Genomic DNA, 22,307 nt, shown 5'->3' on the forward strand with positions numbered 1-22,307 from the left:
CACCACAGAGTTACAGTGATGGAGGCCGTAGTCATCTACCGGATCTACATGGGATTTCAGATCGACTTGTCCTACATCATCCAGAACGTTATGATAGACCTGGTGGCACGTCCGAGTATGAGGAACCTTTGCTTTGGGAGATTACTGACATTAGTCTTCCAGCACTTCGGGGTGGATCTAGCAAGAGCAGATGTATAGTGCTATGGAGTCACGGCAGGATCGGATAGAGTCACAGATTGCACAGATGGCCGAGGACTTCAGAGCATTTAGAGATCAGAGGAGATCACCTAGATAGATTGTACTTAGGATTTTCATTTATGCTTTTTTTTTTAGATGTAAATTTTTCTTAAAGTTAATCAAGTTCTTTTTGTTTTCTCTTTATTATTGTGTATTATGCACTTTCCTTTGTTGCATTATATGACATTTGTTAAAACATAATTATTGTGCATTATTCAAAGAATCAATTATGCTTTATTAAACAAGTTTCTAATCCCAGTGTTCTATTATTCACTTCTAAGAGTAGATGAGTCCCTTCTGGGTCTATGACTCAAGAATGTTCCGTTATTGTTTTCTGTGGTTAGAATTTCCTTGAACTTTGGGCTCTGATACCACTCTGTCACATCCTCCCAGCCGGTACCCTAACTGGCATACCCGGGTGTGTGATCCACAGCTCTGAAGATCAAGTATCGAGATTTAATCATCCTCCCACATATACAATAACATAATCATGAACAAATAAAATCAAGTGTAATATTATAAATAAAAGATCTAATCAGGAAATGAATATCAGTATAATCAGAGTGCGGAAAATGATACCAGATGTAATCACATAAAAAAGAAGTAGAGTGAGGCGGAAACTCACTCCACAGATACAACGGAAATGTAGTACGTAAGTCTAAAAAGAATTACAACTGAGTTTAAAGGAAAACAATTAAAGAAAGTCAAACTGAACTACGAGTTTTCTATCCTGTAGATAACATCTTCAAAGTAATGGACTTCATCAATCCAACAGAGATGTTCCAACTCTACGTTACGCCTAATCGTAGTACGCAACTTGATCGCTCAAGGGATCATCAGGGTTATTGTCACATCCACCCAGCCGGTACCCTATCTGGCATACCCGGGATGTGATCCACAGCCCCGAAGATCCATAGTTCAGGGACCACATAATCCACATCGACGATAATACAATCATGAACAGATAATAATCATAAACTAACAATGAATGATCATGGAATTCAAAAATAAGGTGCCAGACATAATTAGAGTGCGGAAATAAATATCAAATCAGATAACTTAAGAAGGCAGTGGGCGGAATCCACTCCTTCACCAAACGGAAGTGAGGTCAAAATTTAGTTAAGTACACAACTCAAGTTATAAAGGTAAGTTAAAGTTATTACAATTTCTCTAAGTATACTGTCACAAAAGAAGGGGTAACTACTCATAAGTCTCCTCCATAATAAATATATCTTCTTCAAAGTTGAGGATCATGGAGACCCAACATGACTGCTCCCATACGACTCCGGGGCTAACCCCGGTACGCCCCGGTAATCTTCTTCGGTATGGTCACCGAAGTCTTCAACGTAGCCAGCCTCCGGATGGTAGTATGAGGTATCCGGGTCCGCCTCGGGAGGGTGCCATCGGAGTAATCACCCGTAGAATAGCCTAACAAAATATTGCAACAAAAGGAATGAGTTCAAAAGAACTCAAAGCAAGGAAGTTATCCCACCACACATAAACCACAAGATAATCATAAAATGATGCAGATGATATGAGGCATATAATGCAATATGACTTTATTCTAAGTATGCTGGTCATCTATGGTAGACATGCTTTAAGTCATAGCACCATACTTCTTTAGGTAGTCTCACCACTCATCACCGGGGGAATTGGGTCCCGCATCCCTCTCGGACAAATCCATGGTTGGGGGTTTCGGTCACCGCTCTCTCACATCACCGTTTGGTCTAAGTATTGGCGCATGTCGTGGTATAGCCTAGCCCAATGCAAGTCATCTACTTAATCATATCATGCCAGTTCCGGATACTTCCATTCCTCCCCTCTCGGGATCCTTTCCGGTATCCTTCACACTAGAGTCACGGATATTATTCACCGGACTCATCAACCCTATTGGTCATCCACAAATGGTTAACAGGAAGCTCTCACATCCCTCTCACGGATCATTTCACCGGTCTTGAGTGCCCGTGAGCCCAAGTCTAGCCATTTGTAACCCTACCAATAAATGGCCCCTTTCGGGTAACCGTAATGCAATTTATGTCCTCTCACGGAGTGGATACCGGTCTTGAGCGCCCACAAATCCACACTACTACCACGGGTTGCTCGGTCTCAATGCCCTTCCGAATCGGGTCTGATATGATAGGGACATCCTAGCCATACATCTAGACAAATCCTATGCATGTCATTCAATAACCCGGAAAGCGTCAATGGACACCTTCGGAGAACATCCCATACTATTCCCTCCGATGTCCAAGGACAAGAAGCACCAGTAGGGTACCCCTCAATCCCAAGTTATACTTAAGCAATCACATGCCCAAGTTCATCATATCAGTTCACAAGATACAACGTCATAATAAACATTCAATTCATGACATTGTCATAAGTCATCATATATTGAAATTGATAAACATGATAAAACATTGAAGTAATATAATGTAAACACAAAGCTACTGTTAAAAGACATATGTAGCAAGTCTAACATGATAAGAATATAAAATAGAAACTATATTTACTAGGTTAGGAATACCAAGTCAAGATTTCCATATCCTAGGTAATTACATCGATAACTATCCTTACCTTGAATCGGAGAAGAGAATGGTCCAAGATCACAAGCAAGGGCCCAAATAGTCTTAAAGTCCTAAACAAGCATATATGAAAGGTTAGAGAAGAAATCAGAACAATCGGAGATCAAACGAATCGGAATCGGGCAAAAGTTGCTGACAAAGAACTCTATTGGTCGATACATTTGGTCGATAGTATCGACCAATAGTATCGGCCAAATCAATTCCAGGACAGCAAGTCGGCTTTTCGGATTCTTGCCCGATTTGGTCTTCCCGGTCTCGGATTGACATGAAACTTGGAGGATAGTCTAAGCACAACATGGGGACACTAATTATCAAGAAACTTTCATAATCCAATGGTCCATTTGGAGATCCCCAAATTGACATATTAAGGTTAAGAGTTGTAGATCATAGCATTGGCTATAACTCAATGCAAATTAGGGGAAAACATGGGGGATTAGGTAGGGAATCGTTTAGAAGTAACATGGAGCACATATGCAAGGTATAGATTAAGAAAATCACGAGCTTCATCTCAGTTTTGGTAAATAAAGCAAGTTGGTAAGCAATAAATCATGGAAATGTGTAGTCAATGATCATGAGGTGAATCAATCATAGTCATATCGGTGAAAACATCATTGTATGGGGTTTAGAAGGTTCATGGCAAGGTGTATGCAAGGTTGCAGCACCTTGACCATGGTCCCAACAGTATAATAGAGAAAAGATGAGTGAGAAAGTGATTAGGAGAGAGAGTCATACCTTTAAAGTGGAACAAGAAAGTAAGAATAAGTGGTTGGCAATGATTGATGAAGAAGATGCTTCACCACTACCAAGGAGGAGTTCTTTGGAGGCTCTCTCACGTTCCCAGATGTTAAAGACGCGAGAATAGGGCTCCAGTCTCGAGGAATAAATAAATAGAAAAGAATATTCTAAGAATCTTTAAATCTGGGGCTCAAATAGAGACTTGTTGGTCGATACCTTTGGTCGATGGTATCGACCAATAGTATCGACCAAAACAAACTCTGCAGAATTTTTACAAAATAGTTCAACAACTTTAGGTGCGGACTTGGAGGGCTATACAAGGTCAAATTGCATGGGGTTTTCTCCTACAGTTCACTCAAGAGGTCTAGTTTCAGGGAGTACCTTCGGATTATGCACCGGAGTCCGTTTGCTATTTCAACTGTCTCGCTCTTCATCAGTGCGCAGATTCTAACTTAACACTGGTAATGTGCTCAAGGAAGGAGCAAGATCATCAATGTCCATAAACCGGAATCCCGACATTACGTCATCAACCAAGAGGGCCCATAAGTCCCCCCCCCCCCCCCCCCCCCCCCCCCCCCCCCCCCACAAAAAAAAAAAAAAAAAACACCCACGGCCACAAGAAAAAAAAAATAAAATAAATTTTTAAAAAACTTTCTTACACGCCCACACCCATCGCACCCCCCCCCCCCCCCCCTCTCACTCTTCTTTATAATTAAAAAAAAAAAAAAAAAAAAATAAAAAAAAAAAAAAAAAAAAAAAAAAGGAGGGAGGAAAGAAATAAGAAAGAAAAGTAACCAATCAACAAAAAAAAAAAAAAAAAAAAAAAACAAAAAAAAGAAACAAAAAAATTAAAAAAAGATAATGTATGTATGCATCTAAACTCTATGTATGCTGGTCTCTATTGGCAGACATGCTTTAAGTCATAGCACCATACTTCTTTGGGAAGGTCTCAAATCACTCATCATCAGTTGGTAATGGGTCAGGCATCCCTCTCGGACAAATCCATGGCTGGGGGTTGAGTCACCGCTCTCTCACAACACCATTGGTCTAAGTACTAGCGCATGTCAGGGTTAAGCCTAGCCCAATGCAAGTCATCTACTCAGTTACATCAACTCAGCTCCAGATATGTCCATTCCTCCCCTCTCGGGATCCTTTCCGGTATCCTTCACACTAGAGTCAGCGTATTCCCTCTCGGACTATGGACTCATCAACCCTATAGGTCATCCACATATAGTAAATGGGAAGTTCTCATGTCCTCTCACGGATATAACTCACCGGTCTTGAGCGCCCATGAGCCCAAGTCTATCCATATGCAACCCTACTCATAAATGGCCCCCACAATGTGATTCATGTCCTCTCACGGATATAAGTCACCGGTCTCGAGTGCCCGTGAATCACATTGCTACCACGGGTCGTTCGGTCTCAATACCCCTCCGACTAGGGTCTGATATAATGGGGACATCCTAGCCAAACACTGCTAGATGGCCCTAGGTATGACAACCAATGATTCGGGAAAGCGTCGATGGGCAACCCCATAAACATCCTATACTATTTCCGATAATGTCCAAGAACAGAAGTGAAAAAAGGACACTTCCCAATCCCAAATCATACCTAATCAAACACATTCTCAGATCAGTCATGACATACAAAATCAACAACTCATCATACAAAGAGAATGTAAAAGCATAATCAAATCATTAGACCATATGCAGTAATAAGCATTTCATATAATCTTGAATAATGAAAAAGAAGACATAAGTGAAGTGCTACTGTACTTACAGTAGTACATCAGAAGTATAAAATACAAGAACAGTAAATAAACTTTGAGTTTCTTAAAGTAGAAAATCAGAGAGTATGCGATTTATGTTATTGTGAAATAACTGTCCTTACCTTGATTATCGTCGAAGATAATCCAAAGATCAAAGAGAGAGACTCCAAACTTAGCAAATAAACCCCTAACAATCATATATACAACATTAGGAAAGATGCCTAAAAGATCAGAGAGCAAACGAATCAAACTAAGCAAAAAATGAAGCTACTGCCTTCATTGGTCGATTGATTGGTCTACTGACCCAATCGACCAATCAGTCGACCAATAGAGTCAGTACGAAGCAAGTACGAGAATTCTGATCCGAAACTCAATCTACAGGGTTCGGAACTCACGAAACTTGGAGGAAAACTATATGATAGTATTCTAACACTAAGGGAGTAAAGATCGGGCACTAATAATGATTAAAAACATTACCTTCAATTAACATCATGGCTTTCCCCAATTGGGAGAAAAACCCTAGAATTCGATGAAAATACACTATGGAAATCACAGCAGAGACAGGGGATGATTTAGATCTCATCCAAGAAAAAGGTAATCGAATTAGATTCAAGTACGTAATGAAAATTAGGTTTAAATGATTACGAAATCAGATCCATGGAAAGGATTAGGGTTTAAAGAAGAATTTTCAGAGTTAGGGTTTAGATCATGATGATGATCATAGACCCTCAAGAAAAGAAGAAGATTATGGAAGAGATGGTTGCAAGAATGCAACATCTTCTTCTCAATCTTAATCAAGAACAAGATCGAAGAAAGAATAAATTACAAAATAGAAGAGATACATACTAACCTTAGACTGGCAGATCGAAGATGAGAGACTTCAGATTTGGCAGAGGAATCTTCGAAGTCATCGAAAAGAGTTTCAAAAGAGTCTTCCCACGTTCTCAAAGTGTTCTGGAGGCAGAGGATACTAAGAAACACGAAGTGTGTTTAAATAGAGAGTGAAAAACCCTAAAATTGATTTTCTCGGATTTAACACACTATTGGTCGATTGATTGGTCTACTGGTCCAGTCGACCAATCAGGTCAGCAAAGTTCAAACAGGGAATTGAAGGATCAAATGGACACTAAACCTCAAGGGCTTTTGCACACATATCAAATGACATACCTAGTGTATAGAAATGCCCTCAAACCAAGTCAGATAATACTCCAAGTCCTTCAACTAATCTCATCTTCAAACAGGTGCAACTTTCTTTCTAAATCTACACAGACTTCCAAGATTGGACACCATCATCAACATCCATGAGTTCAGAGTCAAACACCATGTCTTCTACTGAGATGGCCCAAAGTTGGCTTCTTTCTTTACTCTGGGTCTTTGGACCTATAAACAATCGGGTTTCCGGGTCAGGGTTAGGGTTAGGTTAGGGCTGGGTTTCACAACCCAAGTTAGTTTAGACAACAATAGAAGGCCTTGAGAGGGTTTCAAAGTGTAGAGACTAATAGTAAGTTGAATCTCGTACCTTTCTCATCTTTGGATGGAGGTTAGATAGAGGTTACCTGGAGGCGGCGTTTCCGTTAATTTCGCCCATTTAGTTGAAGAGTGGGCGAGTTGCCTTAGGAAACACGTTCCCTTCCTTAGTGGGCTTTATAGAGCCGTTATTCCATTATCCACCTCCCCACGTTTCGGAGTGGATATGATGGGTAATTATCTCTAACTAACCCTTTTGACTTGGTCGTCTCCAACGTCATTCTTGGACTTAGCATTGAGCGTTTTCTCACTTCATGAACCTATCTCAAGTATGGATAGATCCCTTAGGGAAGGTCTTATCCAACTATTCGAGTGGATGGGTGTTTCCTCCCGAGGGGTTCTTCAAATCCTCCCGAGGAGGTGATATCCACCTACCCGAGTGGGTGTGTGTTTCCTCCTGAGGGGGTTCAACTCCTCCCGAGGGGGTGATATCCACCTACCTGAGTGGGTGTGTGTTTCCTCCCGAGGGGGTGGGGTTCTTCAACTTCTTCAAGAGGGATGATATCCACCTACCCGAGTGGGTGTGTGTTTCCTCTCGAGGGGGTTCTTCAACTCCTCCCGAGAGGGTGATATCCACCCACTTGAGTGGGTGTGTGTTTCCTCCCGAGGGGGTTCTCGGATTGCATATCCTCCACAACACTTTCTTTACACATCTATGTCTCCTCAGCATATATGTTGGTTTATGTTGTTTGATGTTTTAAATATAGGAGTACTCGTGGTTTTTCATTTTAATAAAGTATATTTATTACAAAAAAAAAAAAAAAAAAAAAAAGAAAAAAGAATGAAATAAGTTAAATAACCCCACCCGATCTTAAATCCTAGCTCGCGTCTGTGCTTACGTACAACCAATCGGGAAAAACAATGAGAAAGCAAGATGTTTCTGTTAGGATGCCAACCCTGTTGGCAGGCATCAATTGAAAACGCATTAAAGCTTGGTAGTTGTAATCGGTGAGCAGCTTCAAAGCGTTCACATTAAAAGCAATTCAATTACGTGGGCAATCGGAAACCCTGCCCTCGTTCAAATCTCTCAACAAATTAAGGCGCACGTGCGGAACATTTCAACAATTGGACAGAAGGGCATATTCGTAATTGTCAAAGTGTCGGATCCAAGACTTCTCTTTTTGAATTATTGACTTTTCCTAATTAATAAAAAATGCGAAAAGCGAAAACGAAAAAAGTTTCAAGAGTCAAGACTAAAGGCTACCTTTAAGTATCGCCTTTCAAAACTTTAACGGTCCAGATTCTCTGATTCCTTTTCATCCAACGTTCAGGTCCCTTCCCGCGAGCTCACGCCATGAATATATGTTTTGGATTTTTGTAAATTTTTTATTTATATTTTAAAAAATATTTTTTAATCTGGATATTTCGTTTTCAGCCTTAGTCGCAACTAGCAACGAAGGTTCTTAATTGATCTTTTTCAGAAGGAATAGAATCTCTCTGCGTTTGGAGGATTTTATTAAGTTTTTTTTCTCTCCAATCTTAGCGACCAAGTTTCTTGAGTTTCAGGTATCGTTTCCTCTGTCTTTGTATGACCGCAATTACGTCGGTTTTAATGGCATTGTCATTGAACGATGAAAAGTTTGTTTTTTCTTGTGGTTGGATTGGTTTAAGTGATGCAGAGTTGTTTGCATTTTTAACGGTTTCTATCTTCTTTGATTTCGTACTTCCTGTTCTTAGTTTCGTAATTTTGTTTTCGATTGAGAGATGAGATGGTTTCTTGTACGTGAAATTGGGTAATTTTATAGGATTGTAAATGCTAGTTTAGCAGTGAATTCATGTTGTTGATGGCCTCTGTTTGAACTTCTTACTCATTTTATTCTGAAAATCTTGTTTCAAAATTTATAGTTGTTATTTAGTTCTTGATTTTTCTCAATGCTCATGAATTTCCTCAGACATTTGGAAGTTCGTGTGAAGTGGAAGATCCATTTTGAACTTTTTTAGCAACTCTTAAAGTAACAACCTTTCTGTTAGTCTTCTAACATGAATTCTGTGCCCAAAAAAGAAAAAGAAAAAAAAAAAAAGAAAAGAATGAATTTCTGTTGCATTCAGTAAATTTTTTGTATCTTTGATTAAATAAGCCTGCATGATTCTAGCTGTTAGCTTTCCTGAGACATTTAGCCAGAATCTGTTAACATATCAACAAAATCCAACCGCTTCCTGTTTTTCATGAACAGTTTTTTCTTTTTACCTAGGTTAGCAATTGTTCACAGAAGTTGTAGATAGCTAACCAGCTGGAGCCTAGAACAGAGGATTAAATTAAAACAACCAGTGTCTCAGGTTTCAGTTCGACTTAACTGTGTAGCTTACTGAAAGTTGTTTAGAGATAACATGTAACTGTGCCAAATTCAAAAGGAAGAAAATTGATCCACTGCTTGCTGTGATTTTAGCATATTGAGGCAGATTTTAAATTACCCATCTTTGAAGTTATCTCAGGATATTATTGGTGATTTGTTAGGCTCTGGCTGGTTCATTTGAAAATATTTTGCAAAAAATGTCTTAAGGTTATAAGGAAATCAGACAAGGCCTTAAATACTGAGAAAGTTACTGTACTGAAATGTAATTAAAATTAATTGGAAAAACTCGTCAGTTGTTTTCTCTGATTTTCTTCCCGAAAAGAGCGGCAGTATCTTTGTCACTAATTCAGTCATTATGCATGGAGTATACCCAATCCTCATTTGGCTGGATCTTTTCTCACTGAACCATGCTCAAATATTCTTCCTTGTCTGGAGAATTAAAAATATAGACATTTTGTACAACTAGTAAAAGTGCCACGTGCAATGCACAAGGTATTTATCAATCACTATGTATTGGCCATGGAAGTTGAATGGTCTATGCATAAGTGAATATGTTAAAAACTTAAAATAGTTAAGGTTGGAATTTGGAATCAGTTTATCTTTTAAATGTGTGATTTTGATTAAATGTTTTTAATATAGTTTCTTCTTCCTCAATTAACATTTCTTGATTTTCTGGGAAAAACTCTTCATATTCTTTTTATTGTTAATGGTTTCTTGGAAAAATGAGAAAGGGAGAAACTTAAATGTTAATTGACCATTATAGATATTATTTATTATTAATACAAATGTCTAATTGAATGAATACAAAGGGGTATTGGAGGGAAACAAAATGTAGCCGTGTCCCTTGAGTTCATACTTTTATAATAGTAGTATGATAGTATGATATATGCTGTGTACATTATGACCGTCCCTAGACCCCACATTGGCAGGAGCCTCCTCCATTTGGTAAGTTGATTTTCTAAGAACATTTGGTAAGTTGATTTTCTAAGAATACACATTTTATACATGGAAACAGCCTCTCTAGAAACTTGGTTAAGGCCCAAGACCCTGCTGAACCAGAAAGCCTTGTGCTCTGGCTATGGCCTTTTTTTCTTGTTATACATTTATATATTTATATATATATATAAAGGTTGGTTTTCTGAAATATCCTGTTTTCCTGTTGAAACAACATTAGCCTGAGGGAGTTTCTTAGGAAAAAAACAGCATTTCTCAGTTTTATCTGCAACAAGCTGGATAAAAATCCTTCTCTCCATAGTAGCGTCGTGCCTTAGTATTGTATAATGGTTGACTTCCAATTCTTGAAGTTCCTTAAGAACTGTTGATTATATTTAGAATAAGGAAGAGAGAGGAGAAGAAAAGAGAGAATGACCTTTGATTTCTGGTGGAGCTTCACTAAGAACTTGTGAATCCTATTGCCTCTAGTTTTTTTTTTCCTGGATGAATATGCCTCTAGCTTTATCTATAGGTAAGTATTATATGTAGAATAGGAAACAAAGAAGGGAAACCAATCAGGACTTGGAAGTCCTATTACAATTCAGCTTCCAGTTCCATCGAGAAACAATGCCCTGTGCTAGTTCTCGATAGACCCTTTTATGGTCCATCGTATCCTTTGAACTCTTCCCCTCAAGGTGGAGCAAAACATATTATTTGTGCCCAGCTTTTTACCAATATAGTTAGTAATTTTGTTTCCCTATGCTTTGGTCAATAGATCTACTAGCTGTTCTCCTGTACAAACGTGGCTGGGAGTTATCAATCCTTGCCGTAGCTTCTCACAAACAAAGTTACAGTTGACTTTAATATGATTTGTACACCCAAAGAAAACAGGATTTGAGGTTATGTGAATTGCTCAGTATTTCACACCATGATAAGATAGGAGAACCATCAACAAAACCAAGTTATTTAAGTAGTTGTCTAATTCAAATTAGTTCACGAGTAAGTTGTGCCATTGCCTGATACTCTGATTATTCACTTGATCAAGCAACTACGGTATGCTTCTTGCTTCTCTATGAAACTAGATTTCTTCCAACAAAAGTGCAATAACCTGTGGTGGAGCTTCTATTAATTGGTGATCTTGCATAATCGGCATCTAAGAATCCTTCCACCTGCCTATAACCATGAACTGTGTATAGTAATCCACGTCTAGGAGTACCTTTGAGATACCTCAGAATCCTCATAGCAATGTCCCAATAAATTACCCCAGGAGCAGGCATGAACTAACTTATACTACTGGCAGGAAAAGGCAATACCAGGCCCAGTCACCATCAAATACTTCTCTTGACAAGTCCTCGATACTACTCAGGGTCATCAAGAATATCTCCATGATTTGGAGTAAGTTTCAAGTTTGGGAGTCTCTAGAGGTTTAGATCCTAGCATCTTGTCTTAGACTATAGATCAATTGCATACTTTCTTTGTGATAAGAAGATCCCTTTCTTGAATTATGCAACCTTGACACCCAAAAGTACTTGAGTTGTCCCAAGTCTTTGGTGTGAAATTGTTTATGTTGGTGAGTCTTCAATTTATCACTGCCTAATGAGTCTTCTCCAATAATGACAATATCATCAACATTTACAATAAGAAATAGGTTCCTAGCACTGGAATGACAAAATAATACTGAGTGATCACTCTCAGCCTAAATGATTGCTTTAGTCCATATCAAGACTTTTACATACTGAACCACTCTCTCCCTAGCAAAGAATCCTGAATGTTGCTCCATATAAACTTCCTCTTGGAGATCACTATGAAGGAAAACATTCTTCACATCAAGCTAATACAATGGCTAATGAAAAGTAGCAGCCAACAACACCATATACGAATTGAAGTGTGAGGTTAGCCACCAATGGAAAGCAAAATTTGAAGTAGGAGAGCACAACTACAGCTCTTTAGACAACTGCTAATGATATGGCTTTGATACCATATCAATTGCATCTAGAATAAGGAAGAGGAGGAGAGAAAAAAAGGAGGAGAGAAATGACCCATGATTCCTGGTGAAGCTTCACTGAGAACTTATGAAGCCTCCAATACCCCTAGCTTTATTTATAAGTAAGAATAACAAATAGAATAGGAAAAACAAAAATCAATTATGACTTTGAAGTAGAAAAACCATTTCTTGATGGAGCTTTTTCCATTTTATCCTCTTCTAACAAAAACCTTCAAGTATCTGAGATGCAGGCTGTAGCATGACCTTCACTGCTTAATGAGGTTACCTGATGGTAATGTTGAATATGGATGAACAATGAGATTCCTACTCGTATTCTATACTATCTTGGTTCCTAATCGCATTCTATACTATCTTGGTTTAGTCATTTAGAGGATCCTCTATTACATCTTCCATTATCAGGATGAAAATATTTCTTTGTCTCTTTGATATGTCTTGATGGATTGAAGGGAAGGGATGTTACTTTTTTCTTTTAGTTATATTTTTGGAATGTCTTTGTGTGTAACTGAAGCCTTACAATGTCTTTGTTTCGCAACAACTGGTACCAATCATCAAGGCTTAAAAGATTTGTAGTTTGTAAAGGTATTGGAAGGGTGATATTTTAAGAGACATATTATATCATAGCAGAGAGACACATGGATGCTAAAGATCACATGTAAATGGTTAAGAAGCATGGAAATGCTTAGGGTATAAGCATAGAATGGTTTTGAGGCATAAAACACTATGAATAATAATGTAAAATATATTGTGTATAAGTACAATAAAATATGACAAGTCACAAGACTAGTGCATTCAATTGATTATATTTTTCAACAAACATGCAAAATTGATTATATTAAGGATAATTTTTATTGCATGTAGTAATACGCACAACCAAGCTTCCAATTTGGGGAAGATTTACGTGTTAGAAGAACAAACCATTGCCAAAAAATTAAATAAGTGTGAGTTTAGTTTAATGCAATTATTCAAAATTGATGATTCATTGCAAATTCATCACTTAAAAAGAAAATAAATTTTTTTTACAGGTTTGATAAATAAATGGCCTTGCACAAATTTGGTCTCAATCCTTTACTAAGCTATTTAAACACTAAATGATGATGAAATCAATGCTATTAATTACTTTTTCTAGTTGAAGCAAAGAATCAAAGTGATTTTCCCATAACAAATTGATTAGAATGCTTTATTAGAGCTATTGATAAATGTTTTGCAGTAACGGGTCATGGTATATATTTTATAAGTGATGTATTGCATGTATTGATATTGGTATAGTATCATTTTTTTTAGATGAATAATGAATACATTAAACAATCCAAAAGGGAGGAGAAAAAGTGTGGGGACCGCAACTAAGAGAAGCATGGTTGAATCAATAAAGAGGGATCTAGACCCTAGAAAACAACATGCTTGTTTCTTGGGGAATCGATTAGGGGTTTCGAGCGAAGGGAAGCTAGTTTGAACATGACATTTCTATAGATGTTCTTCCAAATCGTGTTTGGGGTGGGGGGATTTGTGGGATCACTCGCAGATGTTGCGCTTTAACTAGCAATGAGAAATAGAAGCACCAAAATGAGCTTGCTGATGGCGTCAATGGTCAGAAAAGCTCCAAAACTAGATAATATCTAGGCACATTCCATGTCAAAGGGTTGAGGCTGTGTGTGACGATGCCAAATGGAAGAAACTCAAGAAAGGGTGAGGAGGCAGGTGGGTTTTGTAAAGTAGCAGGAGAAGAAGAGGTGGGGAATGGTTTTAGGCTTAGAATTGCAAAGGGTGCAGAAGGGAGGGGCTGGGATGTGGCAGTGGATGAGGAAATCTTGAGTGGGAAGGCAAGACATAGGGGTATGCTACACAATGAAGGACTGCATGGGGATATGGTCCTTGAACTAAACAAGTTTGGACCAAGGGACTGCAGGGAGGGGGTTTGATGAAACTCTAGGTTGAGGAGGTGGAGATACCATTCAGGGAGGGGACCCAAAATGAAAGATCAAGATGGGGGAGAGTCAGGGATGGAGGTGAGAGAGAGAGAGAGAGAGAGAGAGAGAGAGAGCTGGGGGGAAATCCGTGGGAAAATCCTAGGCAACTAAGGAGATTAAAGTTGGAGAGTGGAGTCTCTTAGGATTTTTGAGGAGTAGATGACTTGGGGGCCAACTAGAGGTAATGGATGCTAGAGGAGTGCCAAGGGTCAAGCCAAAAGGAGGTCAAAGACCCATCACCAATCTTGGTGGAAAAGACGGAGAGGGCAAGGGGCCTCTAGGAAAGAAGCTTTCTCCAGACACAACAAGGGTTAGAATGCAGGGAAACAATCCAAAGCTAGTCTTTTTTGAGAAGATATGAGTGGACCTAGTTGACCTAAATGGAGTCATCTAAGGAGAAGATCTTCCATAAGAGTTTGAGGAGACCTGCAATTTTGTGGTCTTGGATGTGGCGGATGCATAAACCTCCCTCAACTTTAGGCTTATAGACTTCAGACTAATGAAGTAGCAATTTAAAAGTTTCTTGCCTTTTCTAGAGGAAACAACAAAAAAGGGATTCTATGGTGTGAATGGTGGATTTGGGAATGGAAAATGTATCCCTACCAAAAAATGTAGGAGGCTTAAAGAACCAACTATTATAGAAATGACCTAACTACCCTTAGCATGTTTTGAAGATCACAAACACATGAAAGTGAAATCTAATGATCTAATTTTGTGTTCAAGATAGACATGTCCTTAGCATGTTTTGAAGATCACAAACACATGAAAGTGAAATCTAATGATCTAATTCTGCGTTTAAGATAGACATGTCAACATACAAAGCCAAACACCCAAGTGGAGAGCATATATTATGGGAAGCAGTCCAAGCATTGTGAATAGATGGATTTTAAGGACTCAAGGCATGGAAAACTAACGAGTGGACATCCCCAAGTACAAGTTCAAGGCTCAAGAATGTTGAAAAGACCCTTCTTGAAGACCATGCATATAGAGTAGGAAAGAGGCACATGTAATTGCATACATTTTTCAAGTTAAAGATTTTGATTAGCTAATCATATGGGCAAAAGGGACTATTTGGTTAATCTCTAGGAGTGTTATAGAAAGCCATAAAAAAGCCCACGATCTGAGTGCCAGTTGACTATGAGCTAAATAGGCCTATCGACCAACACCATTCTAGAGAGCTCACAATATGAACCGTAAAGACTCCCTAGTTGATCACTTGATTGATAGACCGTGAAGCCCAACAATCGATGATATAGCTAGTCATCTAATGGCTAGATTCCAATAGCTAGAATGATTCAATTGATCAGGAGATTCCCAAGGTTGTCCGTGAGTTAAAAATATGACCATTTCTATCCATTGGGACCCATTTTGACCCAGTCTTTTGGCTTCAAATAGGGGTCATTATGACACTTCTGGGCACAAAATTAAAGGTGCTAAAAGCTCTCTTAATTATGCCTTAGCTTTAGACATTTAGCCTCCCTAATATCTAAATTCCTTTAGATATCCACTTCCTCATCTTGAAGAAAGTAGAAGTGTTGATCTCAATGTAGTGCTTGGAAAGTTGAGGCTGATCATTCATTACTTTCATTTCGTACAAAGGGAAGTGACACCCCTGAGGTATTTGTAAATGACTGCATTTTATTTATTTATTTTGTTATTTATTATTGGGACTCTTGTAGGGAAGCAATGATTTTGTTAAGGTGCTCTTACCTATACAAAAATTTTGTAAGAAGGTTTTGCATCCCACCCATCATACTAAAAGTGGACATACAAGTGAAATCCTTCTAGAGGATTAGAAGGAAGTGGACGTAGATTCAATTGAAGCAAACCATTATAAAACTCTTCTGCATTGGTCTCATTATTTTACTTTTAATTCTTAATTAGTTGGAAAGACAAGCATGTTTCACTAGTCTAAACCTATTCACCCCCACTAGGTTTACTTTCACTTTCATCGTCTGAAACAGGTAAGCCTGCCACTTAGTAGAGAAGTTTGCCTTTCCAAAGTTGAATCCTTCCCCGAATCTAGTCAAACAGAGGGGTGTAGTGGTGAGATAGGGTGAGGGGGAGGCCCAGGTACTTGACAAAAAGGGATCCCAAGGAGAACCTGGTGGCAAGGAGAAGGAAATCAGTTACACCATCGGAGGTTCCTGAAAGAAAAAGTTTAGATTTGAGAAGGTTAACGAGGCCAGAAAAGGACTCAAAGGGGGTGGAGAGAAGACATGATGGCGGAAATAGAATGGGGGTTCACTTTGCAGAGGATCATTAGATCATCAGCGAATGTGAGGTGAGAGAGGTTATGAGATTTGCATTTAGGGAGGTGTTATAATATCTTCTTGGTATCTTATAGAGGCGGAACCTATGGTTTGCATCAGTTGGCATGGAAGAATACTTAAAAACTTACCTATTAGTCATGTAGCAATCATGTAAAAAGTGAAGAGAAAACTAAGTATAAATGGATTTCATTTTGAACATTTTCCACTTGCTAATAAGCATATTTGCAATTTTAGATTTGTATGAATAAGTCATCCAAAGCATGGCAACTTTAGGAAGAAAGATGGCAAAACTAGTTCTTCTAGGAATGGCAAATATGAATATTGACCAATGAAGTATTTTCTTTGAATTAGCCTTCTTCTTCCACAAGCATTTACTTTTCAATACAGAGATCTTCCTCCCTCACAATCTTCTCTAGAATAGGATCCCAGACTGATTTATGTTTAATGGATGCCCCAAAAAGGGTTCCAGTGTCATGTTAGAATTTTGAGTCTCATTTCTTGGTGATGCATAGTCTGCATAATTATGCAATACCATCGAAATACAACTACTTTCTTGTGCACAAATAATGAACAATCATCTGATAGACACTGAAATTCCCAACTGCCAAGTTTATGTGGTAAGCAGACAACAGTTAATTCTGGAGAGATTCAGATTCTCTTTTCTGAATTGTGGCTTGGGGTTTCTTCCTGGGAAGGATGAATAAATCTGTGTAATTAATATGAACCTAAGAAACCTAGGTATATGTTGATAGCTATCTCAATTGCTGTGCATTGATTAGCCTTGTGTCTTCCTGCTGCCCTCAATTATTTTGGTTCTGTGACCCCTTGAGAGAAGAATTTCAATCACTGTTTCTGAACACTTGATAGAAATTAGCATTGTCGTAGGTGCTGCTGCTCCCTGTAACTTCGATTCCTGGAATGGCATGTGGAAACATCTTGAGAAGGCGCATGAAAGTCTTCACGCTTGCACTGATAATCTACTTCGACTATAAGGTTTGTTTCTTTCACTTGATGATTTATTAAATGGTTTTTGAGCTTCCTGCTTTATGGGAAAGATGAACCTCCTTTTTGGTTGTCTCTGAAGGCTTTGCAGCAGAGAGAGAAGTGGATTAACAAATCTAAAAGAGCTAGCTTATGGGAAAGAGCTCATGAGCGAAATGCTAAGCGAGTTCTCAATTTGATACTACAATTAGAGGGTCTGTGGGTAAAACTTGGTCAGTACCTATCTACTCGTGCAGACGTACTTCCTGAGGCCTATATATACCTCCTCAAGCAGTTACAGGATTCCCTTCCTCCACGCCCTTTGCAAGAGGTTTCTTTACTAATATACTATGAACTAAGAATTTTTTTCATGAAAAGTTTACTAAGATATATTCAGCATACATATATGTTTGTCATTATTACAAATCTATGGAGGTGTACCTGCTCAATGTGCTTTTGTTTCCTCGACGTCCTCGTCACAATGAAACATGCTGGTATACAGTAGTGCACTACTTATTGTCTAAGTTAATGTTTTCTCTCCCTGGAATCAGAACACTCTGTTGTAGTCTCCAATCTTGAAACCTAGGCTATGTCAAGAACATTAGAGCCCATATTACCATTTGGTGACTTTGGAAATTGATTGCTCCCTCCAGGGAGGTCAGAGACTTAGAAGGCAACAAAGATCCAGACCTACAGAGTTCTAATTCTGCTGGAAATGGCTTGTTGATTGAGATGTTATCATTTATCAGGACAAACATAATTCAAAATCCAGGCTCTACCCTTGGCAATGTAGTGTCTGGTGACAGCACTCAAGGGTTTCATACCCAATTTTGATGAAGGAGGTGAGTGGAACTTGTGTTACTCTGCAGCTCTGGCTCATCTTGTTTGTCAAACTGATGAGCAGGAAGTTGACAGGTTCCTCAATATGATAAAACAATGGAGTTGTCTTTCCTGGTGGAAACATCTAAGGCTCTCAACAGACTAAATAATGATACCTAGAGACAAAGGTCAAAACTAGGGTTGTCGCAGATTCACAGTTGAGTTTGACTATGAAGCACTGTTGAAGCTGATGATCTGAAACCAGGCTCAGGCGCTAGGTTGGTTCAAGCAGTTCTACCGTAGTCATTTCTCATTAAAAGGATAGACATGCATGCCTCTTTTTGTCAGTTAGGAATAACTGGTCACAGCCATTTTATACTTTTCTGGAATGCAGTTTAATAGCTCGTGTCACATTCTTCTCTCAGCTGTCATTATCTGAAGTTTTCTTAAAAAGTTGGGAGTTCACAAAATTTGCTATTACTAAACTAGTTATTTTCTTGGAGGTGAAACATGGGGTAAATATGTAACCAACTGATCAAGAGATCATAATTATTGTGCTTCCTTTTTTCCCATGAAGATTCTGAACCAAGTCAATTATCCAATAAGTGGAAGTGGAAAATAAAATTCCAGGTCATGTGAAATAATTACATCAATAGCTAACCAAATGGAAGCATCCAAAGATTGGTGCTGAATGGTTTATTGAAGACCTGATGGTTTGGTTCCACTGAACTCTTGGGGCACTTGGGTTCATTAAGGATCAGTGTGAAACTACATCCAATGTCCAATCATCTAGGCTGGTACAGTTTTCAAAACAATGATTGAAGCCCTACCATTGGGCGAAGCTAAACCTTGAGTGCTTATTTGCTATTATTAGTATGTTTTGATGAGAAAAAGAAGACACTTCATTAAGTTAAAACATCAGTCCTTGGTTGGTACTTGGCGGTTCAACCTGGGCTTGAATACCAACATTCTGTAATTCCAAAAGCAGTAGCACCTGAAGACATGTAAAAGCTTTTTCATTTATGGGATGTGCTTAATTTTCTTCTATTAAGATATGTGATGGCTGGTGTTTGTGTTTTGAGGTATTCTCATTTTTCATTCCTTTTTCTTTTCTTCTTATTGTATTTTTCTAATAAAATTGTACTTGTTTTCCATTGAAAAGAAAAAAGATTGATGGATTGTTGAAAACTAAAGTAAAAATTGCAAATAGGAGAAGAATTATTCCTCAAGCAAAATGTCTATGTATATGGAATCTTTATGAACAGTTATTGGTTTACCATATAATTGAGTACTATGATGGCATATGATATTATCATATACATTGGTTGGTTCTAAAAGTTGAGCTCAGATATTCAAAATCTGCATATTGAGGACTTTAAAATGTATGATTCATTGTTTAGATTCTGTTGGTCCCTGATTCCCTCCTATGAGTTGGGGCAGTCATGTACTCATGTTAACTTTGACTATACAACCTTCAGAATCAGTTGTCCAGAATAACCCTGGGACTGATTAATTATCTCCTTAGTTCTTGCTTATCTGAATAGCAACACTTTAATTATTTCTTCAACAGTTCTTACTCAATTTTTGGGTGCAGCTAAGATGTGTTTGATCGTGGATCCTTTACCATAGCTTACAGTCCACTGATTGGGAGAAGGGGTGCAAAATAGAAATTACGGAAAGAAGATAATAGAACAATAAATAAAAAGGGAACCGTAACCAGAGATGTACAACTACAGGCATCTCTAATCAAGGACCCATGGGGGAAAGGGAAACAATAACAAAATGCTGAAAGTAAGTTCTAAATTAATAGTAGAAAGGGTAGAGAAAAGGGGGAATTGGAAGGGGAAGAGAAGACTATTGAAAAGGATTACTTGAACTCTACTAGAAAGAAAAAACTTGATCGATTCAAAATTCAACTGACTTGACAACCAGATCTGGACTAAGCCAAATCTGAAATTGCTAGCCTCAGCGAAATACGAATCCCACAAAGAGACTTGAACTTGAATGCCATTTGAATTTGCATTATCTAAACTAATAGTTACACTTGCTGAACAAAAAGAAATAAACAACTCTAATTGCACTAAAAGAAATTACATGCAAAATTTAAAGCCTAAACGTAAGGTCTAACAATTCAAACCCACAAAACAGCAGAGAAGGAGAAGACTTTAAACAAAACTAAGGAGAAGAAGAAGATCTCTTCCCTAAGTTTGGGATGAGAGGGGTAACTATGAGCTAGTTGAGGGGAGAGAAAATATGGAAAGAAAGGCATAATAATAAATTAATAATAACAATAAATCAAAGAAAAAAAGAAAGAAAAAGAAACCAATACACGTTAAAGAGAAGAGGAAGTGGAAGGAGAGAGAAGAAAGGAAGAGAGAAAATAGGAAAGAGGGGATGGAAAATATATATATATATATATATATATATATATATATATATATATATGTGTGTGTGTGTGTGTGTGTGTGTGTAAATATACTAGAAAGAGATAAGATGTGAAGAGGGAGAGGAACATTTGAGAAAAGTATTACAAAAAAAAGGGAAAGTGAAAGGTGGGAAGAGAGAGAAAGAGAATTTAGGAAAGAAATAAAAATATATTATATTATGATACAATTAATTAGGATAAAATAAAATAAAATGCTTCCTAGAATCTTGAGATAATACAGAAGAATATGAAGAAGACCAACTCGTATAAGGGAGGGGAATCTCAATCTTTACTACATTTGTGCCCATGCATAAACTTGGCATTTCTTTCTTTCTCTCTCCCCCCTAAAAAAAAAAATTTCTAAACAAATCTCAACCTCTGATCATAATTGCCTTCCTTTCATGCTCAAAGTATCTTTAGAATTATACAATCTGGCCTAAATTTGCATTTTGATCCACTTCCACTGATCGTGCTTAGAATTGAGCCCTCTTTTTAATTGTGAAAATAAACTGAACCGCTTTACGTGTAAATTTGCATGTATTGCACCCGATAATTGAGAATATCCTTTAAGCTCCCAAAAAATCCTAAAACCTGCAAACAGCAACAAAAACCTATGGTAGCTCAATTCTAAGTGTATAAAATGCATGCTTTATGCCCTAAGATTTCACACCTAAATGTGCTCATAACCAATCCCATCACTTGGTGCCATCTTTTGGTTTGAAAGTCATATCCCTTGTCATGCCCTCACTAGGTGGAGAACCTAAACCTTTGCCTTTCCACCTAGGCTTTCCTGGTCAACTATCACATTTTTCTCCCCCTTCACTGCATTCTTTGTTAAAATGGACTTGATGAAGTTGACCACCTTTTCTTTATAATTCCCTTTCCTACTTTCTATGGAAACAACCTATAGTTCCATTTGGCCCCGTTCTAGACCTATCTCTTGCTTTGCCTGGACATGGTTGTGGACTACCAAATTCTTTTCTAGAAATTCTATGGGTGACAATGTGGAAGCTGGTTATTTGGGGGGGGGGGTCACTATCTCATGTTTGAGCTAAGCGGAATCTAAAGAGATGAATTTCCAACTCAAGGACAATGGGCATGTTTCTGGAAAGCCATCTGTTTTGGTGTTAGTTCCCACACTTAGAGTTTACCCACCCCCCACACTTAGGTAAGTATCCAAGGAATAGGCATATTGTTCTTATCTGGGGCCTTATCTTATCTATTTGTCTTTCCCCTAGTTCTCTTCCCCCTTGCCTCCACCATCCTTTTTCTCTTTTATATTCCCTTTGACTCCCCACGCTTCGAGGTTTATTAATGAAATGTTTGTTTATTTATTTATTTATTTTATCAGTGATTCTTGTATTAGAAATAGATAGGTACATAAATAGGCAGTCTCCTAAGAACCCAAACTGATGGAAGCACACTCCTGCAAAGGAAGGCACTCTCCTCCTACTCAGGGTCCCAATTTGGAAGAAGTCCAGTTACAATTACGTGCTATAGTATACTTTGGATTTTGCATCCAGTTGGATAGACGCCTCTAATTCTCTAGTGAAATCCACAGGTTCCCATTCTAAATATCGCAATGAATTTTTCATTCACTCAAAAAAAGAAAAAAGGGTATTCTGAAACCTCTTAGCTTTTCTTTTGATGTCCAAGAAGAAACTATGTTGCTGTTACGTGCATATGTTAACTTTTCTTAACCACTATCACTTTTATTTACAAAATCTGGCTTTATGCCTTGATCTAATGTGTTATTTAATTATG

General features: G+C 38.1%; 1 protein-coding gene across 3 annotated transcripts in view; it reads left to right on the forward strand.

Moving 5' to 3' along the window:
• Positions 1 to 8,239: 8,239 nt before the first annotated feature.
• The window catches only part of LOC149015757 (ABC1 family protein), a 46,224-nt gene continuing 32,156 nt past the window's right edge, over positions 8,240 to 22,307 (forward strand). Inside the window, exons 1-3 of one of the 3 annotated variants that reach the window (XM_089155337.1) lie at positions 8,240 to 8,355; positions 17,186 to 17,311; positions 17,403 to 17,630. In XM_089155337.1, coding sequence (XP_089011463.1) covers positions 17,237 to 17,311; positions 17,403 to 17,630 — 303 coding nt within the window. In that variant the 5' untranslated portion in view covers positions 8,240 to 8,355; positions 17,186 to 17,236. The other 2 variants (XM_089155336.1, XM_089155335.1) reach the window with 2 other exon arrangements.

This window comes from Hakea prostrata, chromosome 5, assembly GCF_041222555.1.
Source record: "Hakea prostrata isolate BN-2017 chromosome 5, UWA_Hpros_2, whole genome shotgun sequence".
Taxonomy (NCBI): Eukaryota; Viridiplantae; Streptophyta; class Magnoliopsida; order Proteales; family Proteaceae; genus Hakea; species Hakea prostrata.